General features: G+C 49.0%; 1 protein-coding gene across 2 annotated transcripts in view; it reads right to left on the bottom strand.

Annotated features, from left to right (window-relative positions):
• The window catches only part of PEDS1 (plasmanylethanolamine desaturase 1), a 28,276-nt gene extending 8,880 nt beyond the window's left edge, over nt 1-19,396 (bottom strand). The window contains exons 1-3 of one of the 2 annotated variants that reach the window (XM_007533151.3): nt 19,179-19,394; nt 12,353-12,472; nt 697-788 (exon numbers count right to left, since the gene is read on the bottom strand). In XM_007533151.3, the coding sequence (XP_007533213.1) occupies nt 697-788; nt 12,353-12,472; nt 19,179-19,302 (336 nt within the window). In that variant the 5' untranslated portion in view covers nt 19,303-19,394. Of the gene's footprint in view, nt 1-696; nt 789-12,352; nt 12,473-19,178 lie in introns of both variants that reach the window. The other variant, XM_060185516.1, reaches the window with a different exon arrangement.
• Between the last annotated feature and the right edge of the window lie 1,569 nt (nt 19,397-20,965).

Raw genomic sequence — 20,965 nt, 5'->3', positions numbered from 1 at the left:
ACAAACAAACAAACAAATAAAAAGTGAGCCAAAGCTGCCCAAGAGATGGCATAATGGCTAAATCACTGGATCTAAAAGCATGAGATTCCTGAGTTTGAGCCCCAGTAATACAAGCTAGAGTGATGCTCGGGTTTTCTCTAATAAATAAACAAATGTTAAATTGTTATTTTTAGTTTTTATAGTAAGGCCACAGAGAGGAAGCAGAGACAGATATGTGCAGAGACTAAGTCTGAGGAGCTCGGTCATACTGGACCGGCCATGCCATTTTAGGTCTACTGAAATGTTCAGTTATAGGCATCAGTCATCAGTACCTTTGTTTGGTTATGCTAACTTATATTCAGTTTTTCTGTCACTCACAAGCAGAAAAAAAGAAGAGTCTGACTGATAACAAGATCAAGTTTGGTTAAAACCATTTAATAGTGAGGTACATCAGGGCAGGCAACGAGGGACAAGATGTGGCCCCTGAGTTGGAGGGTTTCCTGGTGATGTGAACACACATCAAAGCTCTCTTCTGTCCCACGCCTGCTACTTTTACTCCCACCAGTCCCTGGGGGAATCTCTGCTTGAGGCTTGGAGGAGAAGGAGGGATCAGGCTACATACAAATCACTGTCCTGACAGCAGCTTCAGAGGAAAAGAAACTCACTTAAGGTCAGAGAATCTAACTTTGAGGTAGTGGGCTGGGTTGATATACACACCTTCCCGACAATGGGCAGCTCCACAGAGCCCCAAGTGTCGGCTCCCCAGTGCACCAGGCCAGACAGGAAGTCAGCAATGAGAGCTCCTGCAACTGTGGACAAAAGGAGGGGAGTCAGGGCTGCAAGGACAGTGGGTCATACTGCCCACCCACCACAGACCAGGATTCACACATTCACTCACTCATTAGAGGGGAGGGTGTCCTGTCTCTAATTAGGGTGCTTCTTTCTCTGTGAACAGAGCCCCAAGGAGCACAGTTTAGGCATTTGCTGTCCCCTCTGCTCTGGAATGGGGTGGAGGGAGAGGAAGCAAGGACTCATGTGCTGGTGAGTCAAGAAAGAATAAAGGGGACATGCTCAGATTAGCCCAAACCTCCCAGGCTAGGAAACTGACTTCTCTTTCTCTTTCTTTCTTTGCTTCCAGGGTTTTCTCACTGGGACTTTGTGACTATATGATTCCACTTCTCCCAAGTGGATTTAATTAGGTTAGAAGGTAAGAAAGTGAGGGAGAAAGAGAGAAAAAGCACCGTTACACTGTTGCAAAGCTTGAGAAGTCTCCCCTTTGCATGATGCTCCCAAGTGGTGGCTGGGGGTTTTGAGCCCAGGCTCTTGCACACGGTAAAGTGTACGCTCTACCAAGTGAGCTCTTTCTCAACACCTCTCCCCTGACTTCCTAGTCACCACACATAAGGAAAGCCCACTCAGTTCCAGTGCTGCCAGTAACATGGAAATGTCCTTTTGGGGCAGGACATCAGGAAGTATCTTGGGTGCAGAGAGAAGATATGTGCCTACCCAATAATAAATAAAATCAATAATAAATGAAATAATAATAAATGAAATCACCTTGCCTCCAGCTTTCTTTTGTCTTTGTTCTGAATTTGTTCAGAACTAGCCCACTGACTCACATGAGGGGTTAGTGTGAGAGAGGTTAAGAGCTGCTAGATTTAGGCTCAGATTCCAACTGCTGCTCAGTAACTGTGTGACACCTGGCATGTTACACGACTTTTCTGTGTTCCAGTCTCCCTTCCACAGATGGGAATGACAACGGTTAAAAAATGCAATGGTGGAACGACAACAATGATAAACAAGGGCAACAAAAGGGGAAAAAAAAAAAGCTGGGCGATAGCGCAGCAGGCTAAGGCACATGGCGCAAAGTGCAAGGACCGGCGGAAGGATCCCGGTTTGAGCCCCTGGCTCCCCACCTGCAGGAGGTTCGCTTCACAGATGGTGAAGCAGATCTGCAGGTGTCTATCTTTCTCTCCCCTCTCTGTCTTCCCCTCCTCTTTCAATTTCTCTCTGTCCTCTCCAATATCAATGACAGCAATAACAACAACTGTAATAAGGATAAACAACAAGGGCAACAAAAGGGAAAAAATTAAAAAAAAAGCCTCTAGGAACAGTGGATTTGTAGTGCAGGCACCAAGTCCCAGAGATAACCCTGGAGGCAAAAAAAAAAAAAAAAAAATGCAAAGGTGGGCAGCTAGCAGAGTGCACATGTTACCATGTGTGAGGACCTGGGTTTGAGCCCTAGGCCACAAGCGAGCACCTGCAGCAGGGGAAGCTTTATGAGTGTAAAGCAGTGCTGTGGTGTCTCCCCCTCCCCTCCCCCCTGCCACTCTAGACTGTGCTGCTTCTATGCCTGGTGCTGAGGGCCTGACTCTGGGTCCCTGAACATGGTAAAGTATGTGCTCTAATGGACAAGCTCTCTCCTGGCGCTGATGTAGGTACTATTTTGACCCTGTCTTTACAGAAGTGGAAATTAAAGTTCGGAGGGTAGAAGCAATCAGGCCAAGATCATACATGTGACATGTGACATGTGACAAGTGGCAGAACTGGGCTCTTAATCTGCCTTGAACATTGCAAGATGAAGAATCACCACTGTACCCAAGGGGAAACTGAGGCAGAGTGACCAGTGACCTGCCCAAATGAATAACCCAGCATAGCTCATCCAACCCTACGGCTTATTTATTCCCTGTCCTTTGCTCACCTCTGGGCTTTTGCATCTGCTGCTCTTCTCCTGAAACATTCTTTAATCAACGAGTGGTGAAGGAGAGCTGCTGCAGGTGTTGCTCTGTCTCTCTCCCTCCCCTCTCAATTTCTCACCATCCAATAATAAATAAATAATATATATATATTTTTTAACCACCAGAGCACTGCTCAGCTCTGGCTTATGGTGGTGCGAGGGATTGAACCTGGGACTCTGGAGCCTCAGGCATGACAGTCTCTTTGCATAACCATTATGCTATCTACCCTCCACATAAATAAGTAAAGTAAAATTAAAAAAAGGAAAATACACACTTTAGAGCCATGTACACAAGGGGGTAGGGAGTGCACACCCCAAGTTTCCCCATGTTCCAACATTTAAAAAAATTGCTTTTCGGGGGTTGGGAAGCAGCACAGCAGGTTAAGCACATGTGACGTGAAGTGCAAGGATCGGTGTAAGGATTCTGGTTAGAGCCCCTGGCTCCCCACCTGCAGGAGAGTCGCTTCACAAGCAGTGAAGCAGGTCTGTTTCACCCTCTCTGTCTTCCCTTCCTCTCTCCATTTCTCTCTGTCCTATCTAACAACGACAACATCAATAACAGCAACAATAATAACTACAACAACAATAAAAAACAAGGGCAACAAAGGGGAAAATAAATAAAAAAATTTTTTTTTCATTAGCGATTTAATACTGATTTACAAGATGACAGAGATATAATTCCAGATGTTCAAACTTTTACAGTGGGTTCAGGGGATGCTGAATGGAACCCTGAGGGGATTTTTGTTTATTTATGTCAAGACCAGCACAGTGACCTAGCAGGTGGATTAGTGGTAGAATTCTTAACTTGTAAGCATGAGGTCTAGAGTTCAATTCCTAGAACCACATATGCCACAGTGCTGCCCTGACCTCTAGCCTCATTCTTTCTATCTGATAAAGTGAATCTAAATAGAATCTAAAAAGAAAAAAAGGGGGCGGGGGGGCTGGGTGGACCTCGCTGGTCTCTACCTGTAGTGTGGAAACTTCATGAGCTGGGAGGCAGGGCTCTAGATGTCTCTATTTCTCTCTCCCTCTCTGTCTCCCCTTTCCCTCTTGATTTCTGGCTCTATCTAGAAATAAAAATAAAGTTTAATGTCACTGCCCAGCCTCCACTCTGTTTTATTGGGGCTGGGTGGTCGTGTACCTGGTTGAGTGCACATTTTACAATGTGCAGGGACCCAGGTTCGAGCCCCTGGTCCCCACCTGTAGGGGGAAAGCTCTGCAAGTGGTGAAGCAGGGCTGCAGGTGTCTCTCAGTCTCTCTCCCTCTCTATCTCCCCCTTCCCTCTTGATTTCCAGCTGCCTCTATCCAATAAATAAATAAAGATAATAAAAGTAATTTAAAATAAGCAAAGCAAAACATAGGGGAAAACCCCTTTGGAAAAAAAAGAGATTTGTTTTATTTATTCCATTAGAGGCAGAAACAGAGAGAAGGGGGATGCAGGGGAGAGAGAGAGAGGAAGAGAGAGAGAGAGAGAGAGAGAGGCAGGCAGGAGTGCATATGCCAGAACAATACTCCGTGCTGGGCATTGAATCTGTGATCTCATGATTCCAAGTCCAAAGTTCAATGATGACACCACCTTCCAGGCCACCCAGGGGCACTTTTATGCAGACTAGACTACAAGATGTATCTCTGTAAAAGCTAAGAGCTCATGTGGATTAGAGCTAATGTGAAGCTGGACTCATCTCTTTTTAAATATATTGCTGTGTGACCCTGGGCCAGCCTCTTGCCCTCTCTGGGCCTCAGCATCTTTGTGTAGTGAGTGGTCAGTAAGTGCTGCCTGAAGTCTTGATCTAACAGCTCTAACATCTCTAAACGTCACCTCCTCCAAGCTAGTAACCTTGGGCACTGCTTTTAGCCTCCTGACTCATACTCCAGGCAAACACTGATCTGATCTGCTTCCTGTCAATACAGGCTGGTCTTGCCTAGCCACCACCTACACATAAACAGGTAAAAACAAACCAAGGTCCATGACTGACCCCTAGATGGATGCCCGGGCCACATGCTCTTCCGAGGTCAGCCTCCTTCCCTAGCGTGGTGCTTCTAGTCAGTCAAGTGCCTTTTCCCTGCCAACTTGCATTCCGTGTCTGGGTGGACATGGTGTGCTGCTGGCTGTCCAGCTGCTTCCAGATTGGGGCTGTGATGACTCAAAGCTGCTGTGAATAGTCCTCCAAAAGCCTGTGTGGAGACATCTGCCCTCGAGTCCTTTGGGTGATGGTGTCGGCTGTTATTTGTTTGATGTGACATTTATGAAGCACTTGTAGGTGTGCTGGGCCCTGCGCCAGCACCTTAAATGTTTTATCTCTCTTAATCCCTGCACTATATAGCAAGGCCAATCCTAAACTGGCAGCAAATCTTATCTCCTTAATCGTCCTAAGCATTTAATCCTAACGGATGACTAGAATGATCATAAAAATAATAGATGGCAGTCAGGCGGTAGCGCAGTGGGTTAAGCGCACGTGGCGCGAAGCGCAAGGACTGGCGTAAGGATCCGGGTTCCATCCCCCGGCTCCCCACCTGCAGGGGAGTCGCTTCACAGGCGGTGAAGCAGGTCTGCAGGTGTCTATCTTTCTCTCCCCCTCTCTGTCTTCCCTTCCTCTCTCCATTTCTCTCTGTCCTATCCAACAACAACAACAACAATAATAACTTCAACAATAAAACAAGGGCAACAAAGAGGAATAAATATTTTTAAAAATTTAAGGATCCCGGTTTGAGCCCCTGGCTCCCCACCTGCAAGGGAGTCGCTTCACAGGCAGTGAAGCAGGTCTGCAGGTGTTTATCTTTCTCTCCCCCTCCATTTCTCTGTCCTATCCAATAATGAATGGCATCAACAACAACAATAATAACCACAACAAGGCTACAATAACAAGGGCAACAAAAGGGGAAAAAATGGCCTCCAGGAGCAGTGGATTCATGGTGCAGGCACTGAGCATCCTCAGGCATCCTCACCATCTCTGTACCACCCCTAACACACACACACACACACACACACACACCAGGTTAAGAGCACATGGCACCTATTGCTGGCTGCCTGGGGAAACAGTCCTCATATCCTCACCGTCTCTGTACCACCCCCAACACATACACACACACATAGAGCAGGTTAAAAGCACGTGGCACCAAGCTCAAGGACAGTTGTGAGGATCCCGGTTTGAGTTCCTGGGTTCCCCGCCTGCAAGAGGGCCACTTTACAAGTGGTAAAGCAGGTCTGCAGGTGCGCTACTGCCTGACCCCCCAGAAAGCCTGTTTTTAAAGTGTGTGATCTGATTTTATGACCATAGTGATGAGTCCCATCATACTGTGACTTCTCTAGGAGGAACTGAGACTCAGGGAAGGGTGCCCAGGCTGCACAGTGAGGGCTGTGAGCAACGGGCCTGAGGACCTTTCTTGTGACACTGAGGGGGACCTTCACAGCCAAGTCCAGAGAGTGACAGTACTTCTTTTACCTAACTACAGTCAGGTTCCAAAATGGGCTGCTGCAGGCAGTGCTCAGTAAGGTTCCTAGGACAGCCCCCTTCCCCAAATGCTACATTTAGCAGCTTCAACACCACTCCTCCCTCTAAGCCTCAGTCTTATCAGCTGCCACGTGTTTTTTCCAGGCTGCTGAGCAGGTATCGATGTGTGCTTTGGACAGGTGTCAAGACTGCTCTTTCCAGGCTAGTAAGATAGTTCACCTGGAGAGTATATCTGCTTTGTCAAGTGCATGACCCACCCAAGTGGGAATCTGCCCCCCCACTGCAACAAGGAAGTTTCAGTATTGTGGTTTTCTTCCCTCTCTGTGTTTGAATTAAGTCAGCTCAGAGCCATGGAGTTCTAGCAACAAAAAAGAAAAAAAAAAATCCATTTCTGTGAGAAGGAGCCCTGCCCATCCCTCAGGGAGGAAGTGGCTCTGTGTTCCCCAGCACTGCAGTGGAGGGGGGGGGGGGGGGCAGTTTCCGAGCTGACTTCAGGACTGCTGCTTGAGGCCACTCCAGTGGGGGCAGGGATGGCAGAGGCAGGCAAACAGAAGCTTCTTTGTTTGTCCTAGCACCAGAAGCTGGTGGCGGCCTCACCCTGGCTACCACCCTCCCTGTCTGTAGAAGAAACAGGGACAGGATTGGGGACAGGACCTGGGTGGCTCACTGAAGCCTACCCTGACTCACTGGGTGACCTTGAGATTGTTCTTGGGTTTCTGGTTTCCAAGTCCTGCCTCCTGTGCCACTTCCTAGGTCACTATAGGTTCCTAGGACAATCTGGTTCCCTTGGTTACTCCAGCCAGAACTGCTCTGCCCCGTGATCACCGTGCAGTGTGGAGAGAGAACGGCTGGCACAGAAGTGACCACTGCTGTCCCCAACTGAGGTGCAGGGGCCAGATCTTATCATTACCAACTTTGGTCCAAATCACAGCAACACTTATACCATCTGACCAGCCCATCTGGACCTGGTTGGACCTGACTGGCTGTGATCTGAGGCTGGGTGACCTCTGACCCTTCTTACTCACCCATCTGTTTCTATAAGTTTTTTTTTTTTTTTTCCCACCAGATCACTGCTCAGCTCTGGTTTATGGTGGTGTAGGAATTGAACCTGGGACTTCGGAGCCTCAGGCATGAGTCTGTTTGCATAACCATTATGCTATCTACCCCCACTCCACCCTTCTGTTTTTTTTCTAGAAAAATTCCTACTCTCATCTTCAAGGTCCAACTAATACTTTTCCTGAGTATGGCAAACTGCTCAGGGCTCCCAGGCGATTCCTTTGTTAATTCATTCATCCGTGACAACACAGTTCCCATCTAGATTGTTAATAACCTTCCTGTGACCAGATCTGACTGCTCCCCCCACCCCCTTCATTGGTCTGTATGGTGGTTGTTCCCAGCGGACCCCTAAGTCATTCTAAGCCATTCTCCTTCTGGTCTCTGTACCCACCTATTCCTGTGTCTGGTTCTCTCATACCTCTCAGTACCTTGGGCCTCTGTTCTTGGCCACTTAACAGCCCCTGGCGGCCTTCTCATATTATCAGTACTTCAAACAGCACCTCTATATCTAGCTTCCGGCTGACTCCAGACTCAGCTCCCAAATTTTCACTGTTCTGCTTCACACCTCTTCTCGGTCTAGCACCTCCCCTCTAGCCCCACCCCCCACCTGCTGGTGGTGGCAGCTTCAGCTTTCCTTTGATCAGACCAAAGACTGCCACTGGACACAGAGCCCTCCCACTCACCTGCCAATGCCTCCAGACAGGTTACCTGGAACCACCTGCACTTCCTCTCTGGGCCCTGCTACCCCCCCCCCCCACCCCCCCCACCCCCCCGTGCTTCAGGAGATGTCACCAAGGGAATCTTATGGCTTATAGAATGAACTCCAGGTCCAGTCCACACTCTTCAAGGCCTATATGATCTGTCCCCATGTCTGATGGAACCACTTCCACTTAGCTTTCCTTTTTATTTCTAATATTTGTTTAAAAATCATTTATTTATTTTTGACAGAGACCGAGAGAAATTGAGAGGGGAGGGGAGATAGAGAGGGAGAGAGGAAGAGAGACATCTGCAACACTGCTTCACCATTTATGAAGCTTTCCCACTGCAGGTGGGGACCAGGGGCTTGAACCTGGGTCCTTGAGTATAGTAATAGAAATGTTTGCATTCACCTAGGTGCACTACCACCTGGCCCCTTCTCTTCCCTTCCTTTCATTTTCATTTTTTTAAAATGATTTTCTTTTCTTTCTTTTTTTTTTTTTTTAGTATTTATTTATTTATTCCCTTTTGTTGCCCTTGTTGTTTTTATTGTTGTAGTTATTGATGTCATTGTTGCTGGATAGGACAGAGAGAAATGGAGAGAGGAGAGGAAGACAGAGATGGGGAGCCGGGGGCTTGAACCGGGATCCTTACGCCGGTCCTTGTGCTTCGAGCCAAGTGCGATTAACCCGCTGCACTACTGCCCGACTCCCTCATTTTCTTTTTTATTTTCTTTCCCACCAGCACTATCACTGGTTCTGTACCTGCACAATTCCACCACCATTCACAGCAGACTCTCTCTCTCTATTTTAGGTAGAGGAGAAACAGACAGAGAGGGAAAACACCAGTGCACTGCTCCACTATTTGTGAAGTTTCCCCTTGCTCTTGTGGTGTTGAGGACTAGAACCTGGGCCTTTTGCATGGCAAAATATGGGTTCTACCAATTAAGCCACTTGCTTCCCACACATTTATTTCTCTGTTGAGCAATTCTGTCCTGCCTCACAGGCTGTCTTTATCCCACAAGTGACAAACATTGGCCTCAGGACCTAAGCACCTATACCATTCCCTCACCTCCTTCAGGTCTCTCTCTAACTTCTCTCTTCCTGCCTTTTCCCTTGCAATGATTTTGCTTTCCAGCATTGCATCACTCAACTGTGCTGACTAATTGGGTGCTTCTTTCTGCTTCTGCTTCCCTTGGTTTCTAGGGTCTACTGGAGTCCTGGGACACAGTGGTAGGTTGGGGGCTGGCTTTGCAGGCTGGCACTGTGCCTTACCTCCTACATGTTCACAAATCAGTGCAGCTACTTTAATCAGTGCAGCTACTTTAATCGATTAGGAACTGAGCAAACAGCCTTATCAGGGACTGTTTGCTGTTATCAGTCTACAGACAAACGAGTGGGACAGGAAGCTGGCATCATACGTGCTGTCTGGATAGCCAGCGAGCTCCTGGGCTCGGTGTTGTTGAAAGTTCTGCTCTTCACTATGGACAGGAAGTGAAGGCCTGCCTGAAATGCCCACTCTGGATTCTGTTGCTGCCTGGGTGAGCGCAGCAGGCAAGGTTCTGAGCATGAAGAGCAGAGCCTATGCACGAGGCAGCCACTGGGCATTTAGGGTGCCCAACAGGGGGTTTGGGGAACAGCAAGTGCTTGAGAAGTAACGTGGTTAAATTAATCACTGAAAGGCCAGGCAGTGGTGCACTGGGTTACACGTTATCACACTTAAGGGACTTGTGCAGAGGGGAAGCAGGTCTACATGTGTCTGTTTCCCTTTTGATTTCTCTCGGTCTCTATTCCAATAAAAAAAATTAAATAAAATATTAAAAATAATCATTGAAGTGGTAGGTCCTGGTGAGAGCCAAGCCAGGCAGCGTCCCTCCCTCCCTCACACCCCGCCCTCCAATCTCCTCAGCACTAACCCCCTCAGCAGTCATGCACACCCTTGGAAGTGGTCCCGTGAGTAGTGTCACTTTACAGATGTGGAGAATGAAGTCTACAGATATAATGACATTTTCCCAAATCAACAAACAGTGGTGTTGGGCTTGAATCTGGGTCTACAGGGGCTGACTCATAACTGCTCCCAATGGGACTTCAGGGCTGCCTATATTCCTACCCTTAAGCATGGGGCTCCCACGTGGAGAGGCAGGAGGTGCAGCCACCCTGTGCCTGGGGTGCATGTCTGACTCTTCTTTTTTTTTTTTTCCTCCTCCAGGGTTATTGCTGGGCTCGGTGCCTGCACCATGAATCCACCGCTCCTGGAGGCCATTTTTTCCCCCCTTTTGTTGCCCTTGTTGTAGCTTCATTGTGGTTATTATTATTGCCCTTGTTGACACAATTCGTTGTTGGATAGGACAGAGAGAAATGGAGAGAGGAGGGGAAGACAGAGAAGGGGAGAGAAAGATAGACACCTGCAGACCTGCTTCACCGCCTGTGAAGCGACTCCCCTGCAGGTGGGGAGCCGGGGGCTCGAACCGGGATCTTTATGCCGGTCCCTGCGCTTTGCGCCACATGCGCTTAACCCACTGCGCCACCGCCCGACCCCCATGTCTGACTCTTCTGGACAGCACCCAGGCTCCCCAGCAACAGGTGGGTTAATCTCCTTGCCCTCTAGCTATTCCAGCCCCCCAGCACGTGCCCAGCACCCCTATCCCCTCCAGCCAGATGCTCAATTAGCTAGCCTTGGGACTACTGGCTTAGGCAGTCAGAATGTATAGGACTGTCAGATTGTGGAAGCTACACACTTAGGGATGGCCAGGTGGACCAATGGTAGGCACAGCTGCCCCTCAGCCTGGCAGCCTGAGGGTGGCCAAAAGTAGGGGAAAGTGAGTCACCCAAAGCCTGGGAATGAAAACAGTTCTTTAAGAATCATACCATGCTTCTGGCTTGAGGAGCGACTCTAGGTTGGTCCCTTCTCTAAGCCTCAGTTTCCTAATCTGGAGCATGAGGACAAAAGTAGCATCCACATCCCAGGTTGTGTATGGATGAGACAGTTCCCACCTTAACCGGAAATGCTCAGCAGGCACTAACAAACACAGCATGTTCATTCATTCACTCACCCATTGACTCAATACTTATTAAGCACCTACTGAGTGCCAGGCCTTGTGCTTGAGGCTATGAGCACAGCACTGAGCATATAAAAATCTCTACTCTCGGGAGATGGCGCGGGAGACGGGCGGTAGCACAGTGAGTTAAGTGCAGGCGGTGCAAAGCACAAAGACAGGTGTAAGGATCCCGGTTCGAGTCCCCGGCTCCCCACCTGCAGAGGAGTCACTTCACAGGCGGTGAAGCAGGTCTGCAGGTGTCTATCTTTCTCTCCCCCTCTGTCTTCTCCTCCTCTCTCCATTTCTCTCTGTCCTATCCAACAACAATGACATTAATAACAACAACAGTAATTACTACAACAATAAAACAAGGGTAACAAAAGGGAATAAATAAATAAATATTTAAAAAAATCTCTACTCAGGGAGCTGACATTTGAGTATGTTTATGTGTGTGTGTGTGTGACAAAGAATACACTATTAACTATATTAGGGGTAGGATGGTGGCTCACCCAGTTGAGTCTACATATTATCAGGCATAAGAATGAAGGTTCAAGTCCCCTGGTCCCCACTTACAGAGGGGAAGCTTCACATGTGTTGAAGCAATGTTCCATGTCCCTCTCTCTCTCCTCAATTTCTTCTCAATTTCTCCCCTCCTTCTCAATTTCTGTTTCATTCCAAAATAGTTAAAATTATACATATTATAAATTACATATAAGTAGGGTCAAGGGGGGTCACATATTACAAGTATGTTTTCATTTTTACCAGAACACTGTTTGGCTCTGGCTTATGTGGTGCTGGGGATTGAACCTGAAACATTTGGTATCTCAGGCATGCAAGTCTTTTTGCATAACCATCAACTTATCTTTCCAGCCCAAGGTTGCTATTTTCTGAGGGGTAACAAAGGAGAGCCCCCTTCAGGAGGTGACCTGCCAGACACCTGGGAAGAGAGTAAATCAAGTAAGTGTCTTTGGGAAGAGTGTTCTGGGCATAGGGATCAGCATTTGTAGAGGCCTGAGGTGGGAGTGTGTCTGCCAGGACAGAGGCACAGGGCCACACTGAGGATTCTGCCCAGTGGTGAAGATGGTGGCAGGCCTAGGGTGGGGCAGGGCAGTGGAGGTAGAGGGTGATAGTTGGATTATAGGTGCATCTTCAAAGTAGAGTTGAGAGCACTGGCTGAGTCTAAGATGCAAATACCAAGAGGAAGAGGGGGAACTGAGAGGGATGTCCAGGTTTCTGGCCTCTGTGACAGGAAGGACAGGGGTGAATGAAAGGATGGAAGACTCCCATGGCACATGGCTGGCTACTTTATGTGCATAAGTGCACACACACAAACACACTCACACAAGCACATGCATGTGCACTGATGTCAGAGAGGTACAGATGCTGGGTACTCACCAACGCCCAGCATGACCAAAGGTGTGTGCTCCCAGCGGGCCAGCAGCAGGAGGTGGACCAGGTTGTGGGCAATGAGGCTGAAGCACAGGACCACACAGCACCACTCCTGGAAGCGTTTGCCTGAGGACAGGAAGACAGAGATGAGAGCGGGCCAGCCAGTGGAGGCTTGAGGGATGGGGTCACAGCTGGGCAGGGCACCAAGCACGAGGGTCCTCAACTGTGTTCCAGAGCTGGTAGTGCTAACCACGGGCTAAACTTTTGGGCTGCCAGGAAGAAAAAGCCTAGGGCAATTGACCCGTCTCAGATGCCACTGTGGTCCAGGGCACACAGTCAGGCTGGCTCCATTCCATTTGTTAAGACAGAGGCGCAGAGAGAGAGGGAGAGAGAGAGTGAGCTTCCCTCAATGCAGTGGGGGCTTGGCTCAACCTGGGTAGAACACATGGCAATGTATCACACTGTCCAGGTAAGTTATTTATTTCCTTTTGTTGCCCTTGTTGCTTTATTGTTGTAGTTATAGTTGTTGTCGTCGTGCTGGGTAGGACAGAGAGGAATGGAGAGAGAGAAGGGGAAGACAGAGAGGGGAAGAGAAAGACAGACACCTGCAGACCTGCTTCACTGCTTGTGAAGTAACTCCACTGCAGGTCAAGAGCTGGGGGCTTGAACTGGGATTTTGAACCAGGATCCTTATGCCGGTCCTTGCACTTTGCGTCATGTGCGCTTAACCCGCTATGCTACCACCTGACTCCACCCCCCCTTTATTTTTTTTTAACTTTTATCGTCATTTGATAGGACAGAGAAAAATTGAGAAGGGAAAGGGAGACAGAGACGGGAAAGACATCTGCAGTATTGTTTCACCACCTATGAGGCCTTCTCCCATGAAGGCTGGAGGCTTGAACTCTGATCCTTACACATTGTAATATGTGTGCTCTACTGGGTGTGCCATGGCCAAGCCACCTGCCTCCATGTGAGCTATTTCTCTGGCCTAGAGATGGCTCCATCAGGGCCTATGCATAGGCAACAGTCCAGGCCAGGAAGCTGGTCTTTCAGATGCCAGCTCTTTGGTTGTTAGCACTGGAACTCTGGTCCCCTGGGCCCTGTGGTCACTCTCTGGAGACACCTGTCAGAACTTTAATGAGCTTCTTTTTTAAAATCTGAATTGCCTGCCCTCTTTTGTTGGTGATTATTTGGAGGTGGACGTGATAGTTTTTAACTCCAGAGGTTCAGACCCCGCCCGGCCTGCATTAAGTAGAACTCCAGACCCCACAATGAGAAGAGAGAAAGAAGGGAGAACAAACCAGGAGCCTGCCCAGCACTTGCTGGTTCCTGACTGGAGAGGCAGCCCCGGGGAAAAGAAGGCTGTGTAAATGAGGGATGCCAAGCTCCCCAAGACTCACAGGGGCAGCGGGGTGCCACCATGCACATACCCTTACTAGAGGAGTGGGCAATGGGTGGGGCTGTGATAGGCCTGAGAGAAGCCAGAAACCAGGATGTGGCTGTGAAATCTTTTAAAAGTTGCCACACACTGCTAATAGGCACACGAGCTTCCTGCAGCTCTGCTTGGGGCACATCAGAAAACTGGAAACAACCTAAGAGTTCATCCCCTCAGGGATCTAGGCTCAAGGCCCTGGTCCCCACCTGCAGGGGGTAAACAGCAAAAATAGTGGAGCATTGCTGTAGGTATCTCTCTTTCTCCCTTCTCTCTCAACTGATCTCTGTATTAAAAACAAAAACAAAACAAACAAACAAACAAAACTGCTGGGAGTGGTGGATTCCTTGTGCTGGCACAGAGACCTAGTAATCACCCTCATGGCAATAGATTTTTTTTTTTTTTTAAAGAAATACAAGTGGACTCCACCTGAGGCCATCATAGTCTGGCTTAGCAGGGGCTTCCTGTTTCTAGTTCCTGTGGCCAGTAGCAGAAAGCTTCAGGCAGGGGGTTTGGTGGGGAAAAAGGGGACACAAGGTGACAAAAGACATGCGATTCCTCAGTGCTGGCCTGCTTACCACTAGAATGATCAAATAATACCGATAATCACAACCTAAACCTCACTTCTCTTGGCCCTCTGGGTCCTCCCATAGACTAAGTGTCTCAGCTATGATTCACTAAAAGCATCACTGGGTACACAGGGAAGGTCTCAGGCAGCCCTCTCCATGCCCTGTGGACCCTTTGGCAACCTCCAGGAGGAGAAAAGCTGTCTGGAGAGATGAAAGGGTTAATCCAAAGTTACCTGAGGGTTGTAAGGCTGAGACAGGAAGAAATTACAGGCAGAAAGAAAGGGTGTGGGTGGGGGGTGGGGAAGAATGTCCATCCAGACAGGAGAGACAAAAGATTCAGGGAGTGAAGACAGAGGGACTAGGACCTGCCCAAGAAGGGGTCCTAGGCCTCTACCCTCTGGCTTCAGTCAGGCCCACTGAGGGTAGAGTAGGGAGTACTGACCCAAGACTCAGGTCTGGAACCACCCCTGACCAGTCCTTTTGATACCCTCCTCATTTCCCCTGACCCCAGCCTAGATTCCATGTCCCCAGTGAGCAGGTGGCTGAACAGCTGGGTTCAGTGATATTTCAGGCACCCATGAAGGGTGCCCACAAGGTCAGCTTTTAACTGGAGCCTGCTGGAAATCCAGGGCCCTGCCTAACTTCCTGACATGTCTAGAGGCTGGGGAAGCCCTTCACAAACCCTGGCACCTGGAACTGGGAAGGCTGAATCTAAAGTGGTAAAGGGTATGTGACCCCTTATGGCTCCCAGGTCCCAGCTCTTTGGCCAGACACGGCCCATGGGGTGGGGACTGAGGTTGTCTTACCCCCTGCCCACTGCGTCATCCTGATTACTCACACCTCTCTGCAGACACAAGGCCCACTGTCTCAGCCACTGGCCCTGGACACATGCTTCTCCACTAGCCTGGAACACTGGACCCTCCCAGATACCTGCCCTAGGCTGGCTCACTTCCACGGTGAAAACTAAGAACACAGAACTTAGAACACCCCCACCAGTGTTCTGGTTCTGGCCCTGCTACTAGTTGCTGTGTGATGATGACCACAGCTCTCTGCAGAACCTGGGGGAAGGTCTAGAGGATGGGCAGGGGGCTCAGGGGTTCCAGGCACAGACCCAGGCCCTGACAGTGCCAACAAATGTGATGGGGACAAATGTGAACCTAACTCCAGACCTGTAAGACAGAACTTGAACTCACTACTTGGGGGTGGGGCGGGGCTATGAGGGAGTCCTGTGGTGAGGTGTCAATTTCCTGGAGCTAATATCAGGTATCAGGTGGGTCTTGGTCAACTACAGAAAGCATGAAGGAGAGCATCTGAGGGAAGTGCCAAACAATCGGCCTTATCATCACTGCCTCCTGGGGGTGGGGTGGGGTGACAACAAACCACCTCTGGTCCTGGGATATTTCAAGAACTTGGTCCTGGTAGATGGAGAGAGGTGACTTAGTGGATAAAATGCAGGACTTCCATGTGTGAGGCTCAAAGTTAATGCCTGAAGCTATGTTCTGTTTTTTCTCTCATAGAAATAAATCTTTTTTTGTTGCCTCCAGGGTTATTGCTGGGGCTCATTGCCTGCACTACAAATCCACTGCTCCTGGAGGCTTTCCCCCCCCTTGTTGTTTATCATTGTAGTGGTTCTTATTGTTGTTGGTATTGTTGTTGTTGGATAGGACAGGGAGAAATGGAGAGAGGAGGGGAAGACAGAGAGGGGGAGAGAATGATAGACACCTGCAGACCTGCTTCACCGCCTGTGAAGCGACCCCACTGCAGGTGGGGAGCCGAGGGCTCGAACCAGGATACTTAAGCAGGTTCTTGCACTTCGCTCCATGTGTGCCTAACCCACTACGCTACCACCTGACCCCCTAAATAAATCTTTTAATTTTAATCTTTATTTATTTGTTAGATAGCAAGAGTCAGAAATTGAGAGGGAAGGGAGTGATAGAGTGGGAGAGAGACAGAGAGACATCCGCAGCACTGTTTCACCACTTGTGAAGCTCTCCCCCTGCAGGTGGTAACTGGGGGCCTGAACCTGGGTCCTTCCTTGCGCATTGTAACATGTGGGCTCAACCAGGTGTGCCACCACCTGGCCCCAATAAATCTTAATAGAAAGAAGCAGCTATAGAGAGAAAGGTAAGAGCAAAAGTGAGAGAAAAGGATTCAGTCCTAAGATCCAGAAACATTTGATTTCCCCTTTTTTTTTTTTTCCTCTTTGCTCACTCTGTTCCAGTCCATAGGCCTCCTCGGCATTCCACAAGCATTCCAGGCACACATTCACCTCAGGGCCTTTGCACCTGTCTTGCCTTGGCTCTAGCCCAGTTCTTCAAATATCATCATGCCTCCCTCCCTTCAGGTCTTTTCTTCCTGTTCAGTTAACTGTCTCCTTTCTAGAATGTCACTACCCCCAACATTCCACTTCCTGCTATATATTTGTTCCATAATTCTTGCCACCAGTAGGTAAGTGAGGTAGTACCCTTATTTAGTGTGATACGAAAACACCAGCTCCAGTTTACTTATCTTGTTCATCACATCGGCCACCGTCCCCCCTCCCCCCCCCACAGTAGATTGGGACTAAAGTGTTCAATACACACCTAGCCCCTCACTTCATAGGGCAGAGAGAGGTCAAGGTATTTCCTCAAGACCACACAGCAGGGGGACACAGGGAGACAAAGGGAAGTCTGTGAAATTTGGAGAAACCAGTCAGTCCAGTCCCCACCCCATACACACGTGCATACTCTCTCCCCTGGGGACCCGACTGCAGGTTAGGAGATATGGTCTTCGGGAGATTTGGGGCACCAGAATGTTTGTCTGTTCCCTGTGTGGCTGGTGATTAACAAGAGGCGGGCTGCTGGAGATAGCATAATGGTTATGCAAAGACTTCAGTGCCTAAGGTATCTCAGGTTCATTACCCAGCACCACCATATGACAGAACTGAGCATTGGCAACAAAAAGGAGAGGTACTTGGGGATGTCACAACTAGACAAAGGTACAGTCATAGAATACTAAGGGGCCTGTGAGCCCTTTGAAGGCTCAGAATACCAGGGGTTGATTCGGTTGAGAGAGAGTAGAGTTTAGTGGGCAGAGCTGAGCATCAAAGAAAAAGGCCTCAGCTAGTACCAGAGAAGTGTGTGAGGCAATTTGCTTCAAAAAACACAGGAAAGATCAGGCTAGGTTAAGGATAGGGAGCCCCTACACACAGGCACTGCATCAGAGATGACCTCACTTCCTCTTCCCGACTATGCTGAGGAGCAGATACACTTTATCCTGTGCCCATTTTAGATGGGAGGAAACTAGCTTAGTCTAGGTCACAAGGCTAAGTAGCAGAGTCAGTATGCCAAGGCTGGTCTGCCCTTAAGACAATGGGGGATTTATTTATTTACCAGAGCACTGCTTGGCTCTGGCTTATGGTGGTGCTAGGGATTGAGCCTATGATCTTTGGTGTCTCAAGTTTTTTTTTTTTTTGCATAACAATTATGAGATCTACCCAGCCCCAGGCACAAGAGATTTTAAATCTATAGACTGGGTGCTTGGGAAGCAGGTCGAAGAAATCAGGGTCAAGTGCTTAAGTCAGGTTGGGAAAACAAATCACACCCAGAACATGACATGAAAGGCCTCTGGTGATACAGGACTCAAAGAAAAAGCAAATGGCTCAAAGTCATGCAGCAGCAGGTTATGCCCAGGCAGGAAGAAGCTCATGCCGGAGCAAAGGTGGTGCAGGGTAGCTAGCTGCCCTCTGGCATAAAGTAAGGCCTCTGGATGTTGCTGCCCCCTGGCATAAAGGAAGGCCTCTGGATGTTTGACATTGGAGTTCTCAAAGGCAGTTCTATAACCCCTAGGGGTATTCAGCCCTTTGGGATGGGGCAAGGAAAGTCCTGCAGTTCCACTGGAATTCATAGAAGGGGGTAGAAGCTGGGGCTTGCTGGGACATGACTGACAGGCACAGCTGGAAGAGGGCAGGGAGCTGGGCTTGAGTGCTGGGCAGGAGCAAAGATCTCAAGGCTGTGATTTGGGAATTATAGATGCGCTAACCTCAAGTTCTAATAGGGAGAAGTACTGGAGTTGGGATTTATGTATTTGAGAAGCTTGAACTGGGGGCACTGCAGTGCCTTCACTACCTGGGACTTCAGAATACAAGGTAATGTTTATGCTTCCCACTCTGCAGTGTACCATAGTAAGGAGTGGTGGGAAAAGAAGGGGTAGTGGTTTTATAGCCACAGAGGCTATAAACTAGGATAACTAGGCTATAACTAGGATGAGGTTTGGGGGGCGGAGGTGTCTGGAGCTGGGTTGGGGGTAGGGGTGGCACTGAGTTAAGGCCTCTAGAACAATGGAGCTGACTGACCAGATTTGGGGGGAGGGGGTTGAGGGTGCTATCTGCTGCCAGGGCCCAAGCTGGGATGCAGACGAGGCTCTAAAGTGTCAATTCAGCATCTGGAGAACCTGGTATGGGCACTGCAAGTAGATGAAAAGCTGCTTCTGTCTTGGGACAGGTTCTGTGGTAGGGGTGCCTAAGTCTAGGGTCGCTCTTTGCAGCCGCAGATGCCTGTGCTGGGATCTGGACCTGGAGGTATGATGGAAGCTCTGTCTGTAGTCAGGGTGCTGATACAGCAAGTTCCTTGATCTGGGGTCTGTTTTTGCATGCACAAAGTCCCGGGGTTGAGGTTTTGGCTTGGGCTTGGAAAGGGCTCTAGGGTGGGGCCCCCGTATTTGCGAGTGCTATTTGCAAGAGAGAAGCCAAGGCTGGAATTCTGCATCAGGGCCCGAGGCAGGGTTTCCCATCACGGGAACCGAAGTCTCCGTCCGCAGAACAGGCTGGCAATTGCAGGCCCAGAGGTCTTACCTGGAGAGTAGAGCGAGGCCAACTCGCGGGCCCCGGCATGCTGCGCGCCCCAGCGCCGGCAATACGCCGCCTCGTCTTCGTCCAGCGCCGACTGCTGTCCTGACCCGTCCTCCGCAGCCGCCATGGCCACTCGCTCTGCCCGCCGGCTGCGCTCCTCTGGCGGCAGCGGCACCGGGCCGCGGAACCGCGGGGAGATCACGCCGCCCAATGACCACCCAGCACCCGGCGCGGAGGCGGTGCCCGCAGGAGACCTCGCCCATCAGATTTACAGCCAATCAGAGACTGCGCCAGGTTGCGGTGGCCAATCAGAGGCCCCTGAGCCGCAGCCAACCACGGCACGCCAAGGGCAGGGCTGCATCTGGGTGCAGCTGGGAACATCCAGCCCGCCCCTTTCCACCCTGGGCGGAGCCGGGTTCCTGCCCCACGGAAGCTCGGGATGCGCCTCCACCCTCCTCCGTTCGGTTGTCAGCTAGTGCTATGAGCGCACAGCACCGGCATTTCTTCAGTCCACATTGTGCGCTACTGTGTGCAAGCAATTCGGTTGGAGGACTCCAAGAGGGGCCCAGGGGCCCAGCACTTGCTGAGTGCTTTAAACAAAATTTCCTAAGAAAAAGGCAGCCTACCAATTGAAAGAAGATATTTGCACATCCCACAAGGGATTGATTTAGAAAATCTATATAGAAATCATATAGCTCACGCAGGGGAGACAGCATAATGGTACGTAAAAAGTCTTTCATGCTCGAGGCATCAAGTTCAATCCCCAGTGCCACCATAAGCTAGAGCAGAACAGTACACTACTGGTAATACATAAATAAATCATATGGCTCGACAGCAACAAGAAAACGAGCAGCCCAGTAAAAAAGTGGGAGAAAGATCTGAAGATAGTCCTTTAAAGAAAGCATTCGTGGTCCGGAAGGTGACGCAGTGGCTAAGGTACTGGACTCTCAAGCATGAGGTCCTGAGTTCAATCCCGGCAGCACATGTACCAGAGTGATGACTGGTTCTTTTTCTCTCTCTCCTATCTTTCTCATTAATAAATAAATAAAATCTTAAAGAAAACATTCAGATGGCTTACGGACATATAAAAAATAAATAGTCCATGTCATTGGAGACATAAAAAATTGAAACCACAAACATTACACGTGTGAAATGGGCTCATATCAACAAAACAGGACTTGACAAGTATGGAGAAGAAGGAATTCTGGTACAATGTCGGTGGGAATGCAAGTTAGTACAACCTCTAAGGAAAATTGTATGGTCCTTAAAAATGGGAATAACATATTCAGCAATACTACTGCTAGGCATATATCCAAAAGATGTGAAAACACTAATTAGAAGGGATATGTGCACCCTAACACTCACAGCTGTCTTCACAATAGTCAAAATATGGAAGCAACCTAAATACTCATTGATATACCAGATGACTGGATAAAGAAACTGTGAGTAGGGAGCTGGGTGGTGGTGTACCTGGTTGAGTGCATGTGTTACAATGCTCAAAGACCCAGGTTTGAGCCCCCAGCCTCCCCCCCCCACCTTCAGGGGGAAAGCTTTACAAATGTTAAAACAGTGCTGCAGGTATCTCTCTGTCTCTTTTCTCTATCTCCCCATTCCCTTTCGATTTTTGGCTATTTCTATCCAGTAAAGAAATATAGTTTAAAAATTTTAAATTAAATAAAAATTGTGGTTATATTAATAGATTCAATGGCCTATCACCCTACAATTTAAAGACAGAGATTGTATTGTTTAGGACAAAACTGATGGAACTGGAGGTGAATATACTAAAGTGA

Source organism: Erinaceus europaeus, chromosome 1, assembly GCF_950295315.1.
Source record: "Erinaceus europaeus chromosome 1, mEriEur2.1, whole genome shotgun sequence".
Lineage (NCBI taxonomy): Eukaryota > Metazoa > Chordata > Mammalia > Eulipotyphla > Erinaceidae > Erinaceus > Erinaceus europaeus.
Note: the sequence above shows the minus strand (reverse complement) of the source record. Positions and strands in the feature narration are given on the sequence as shown.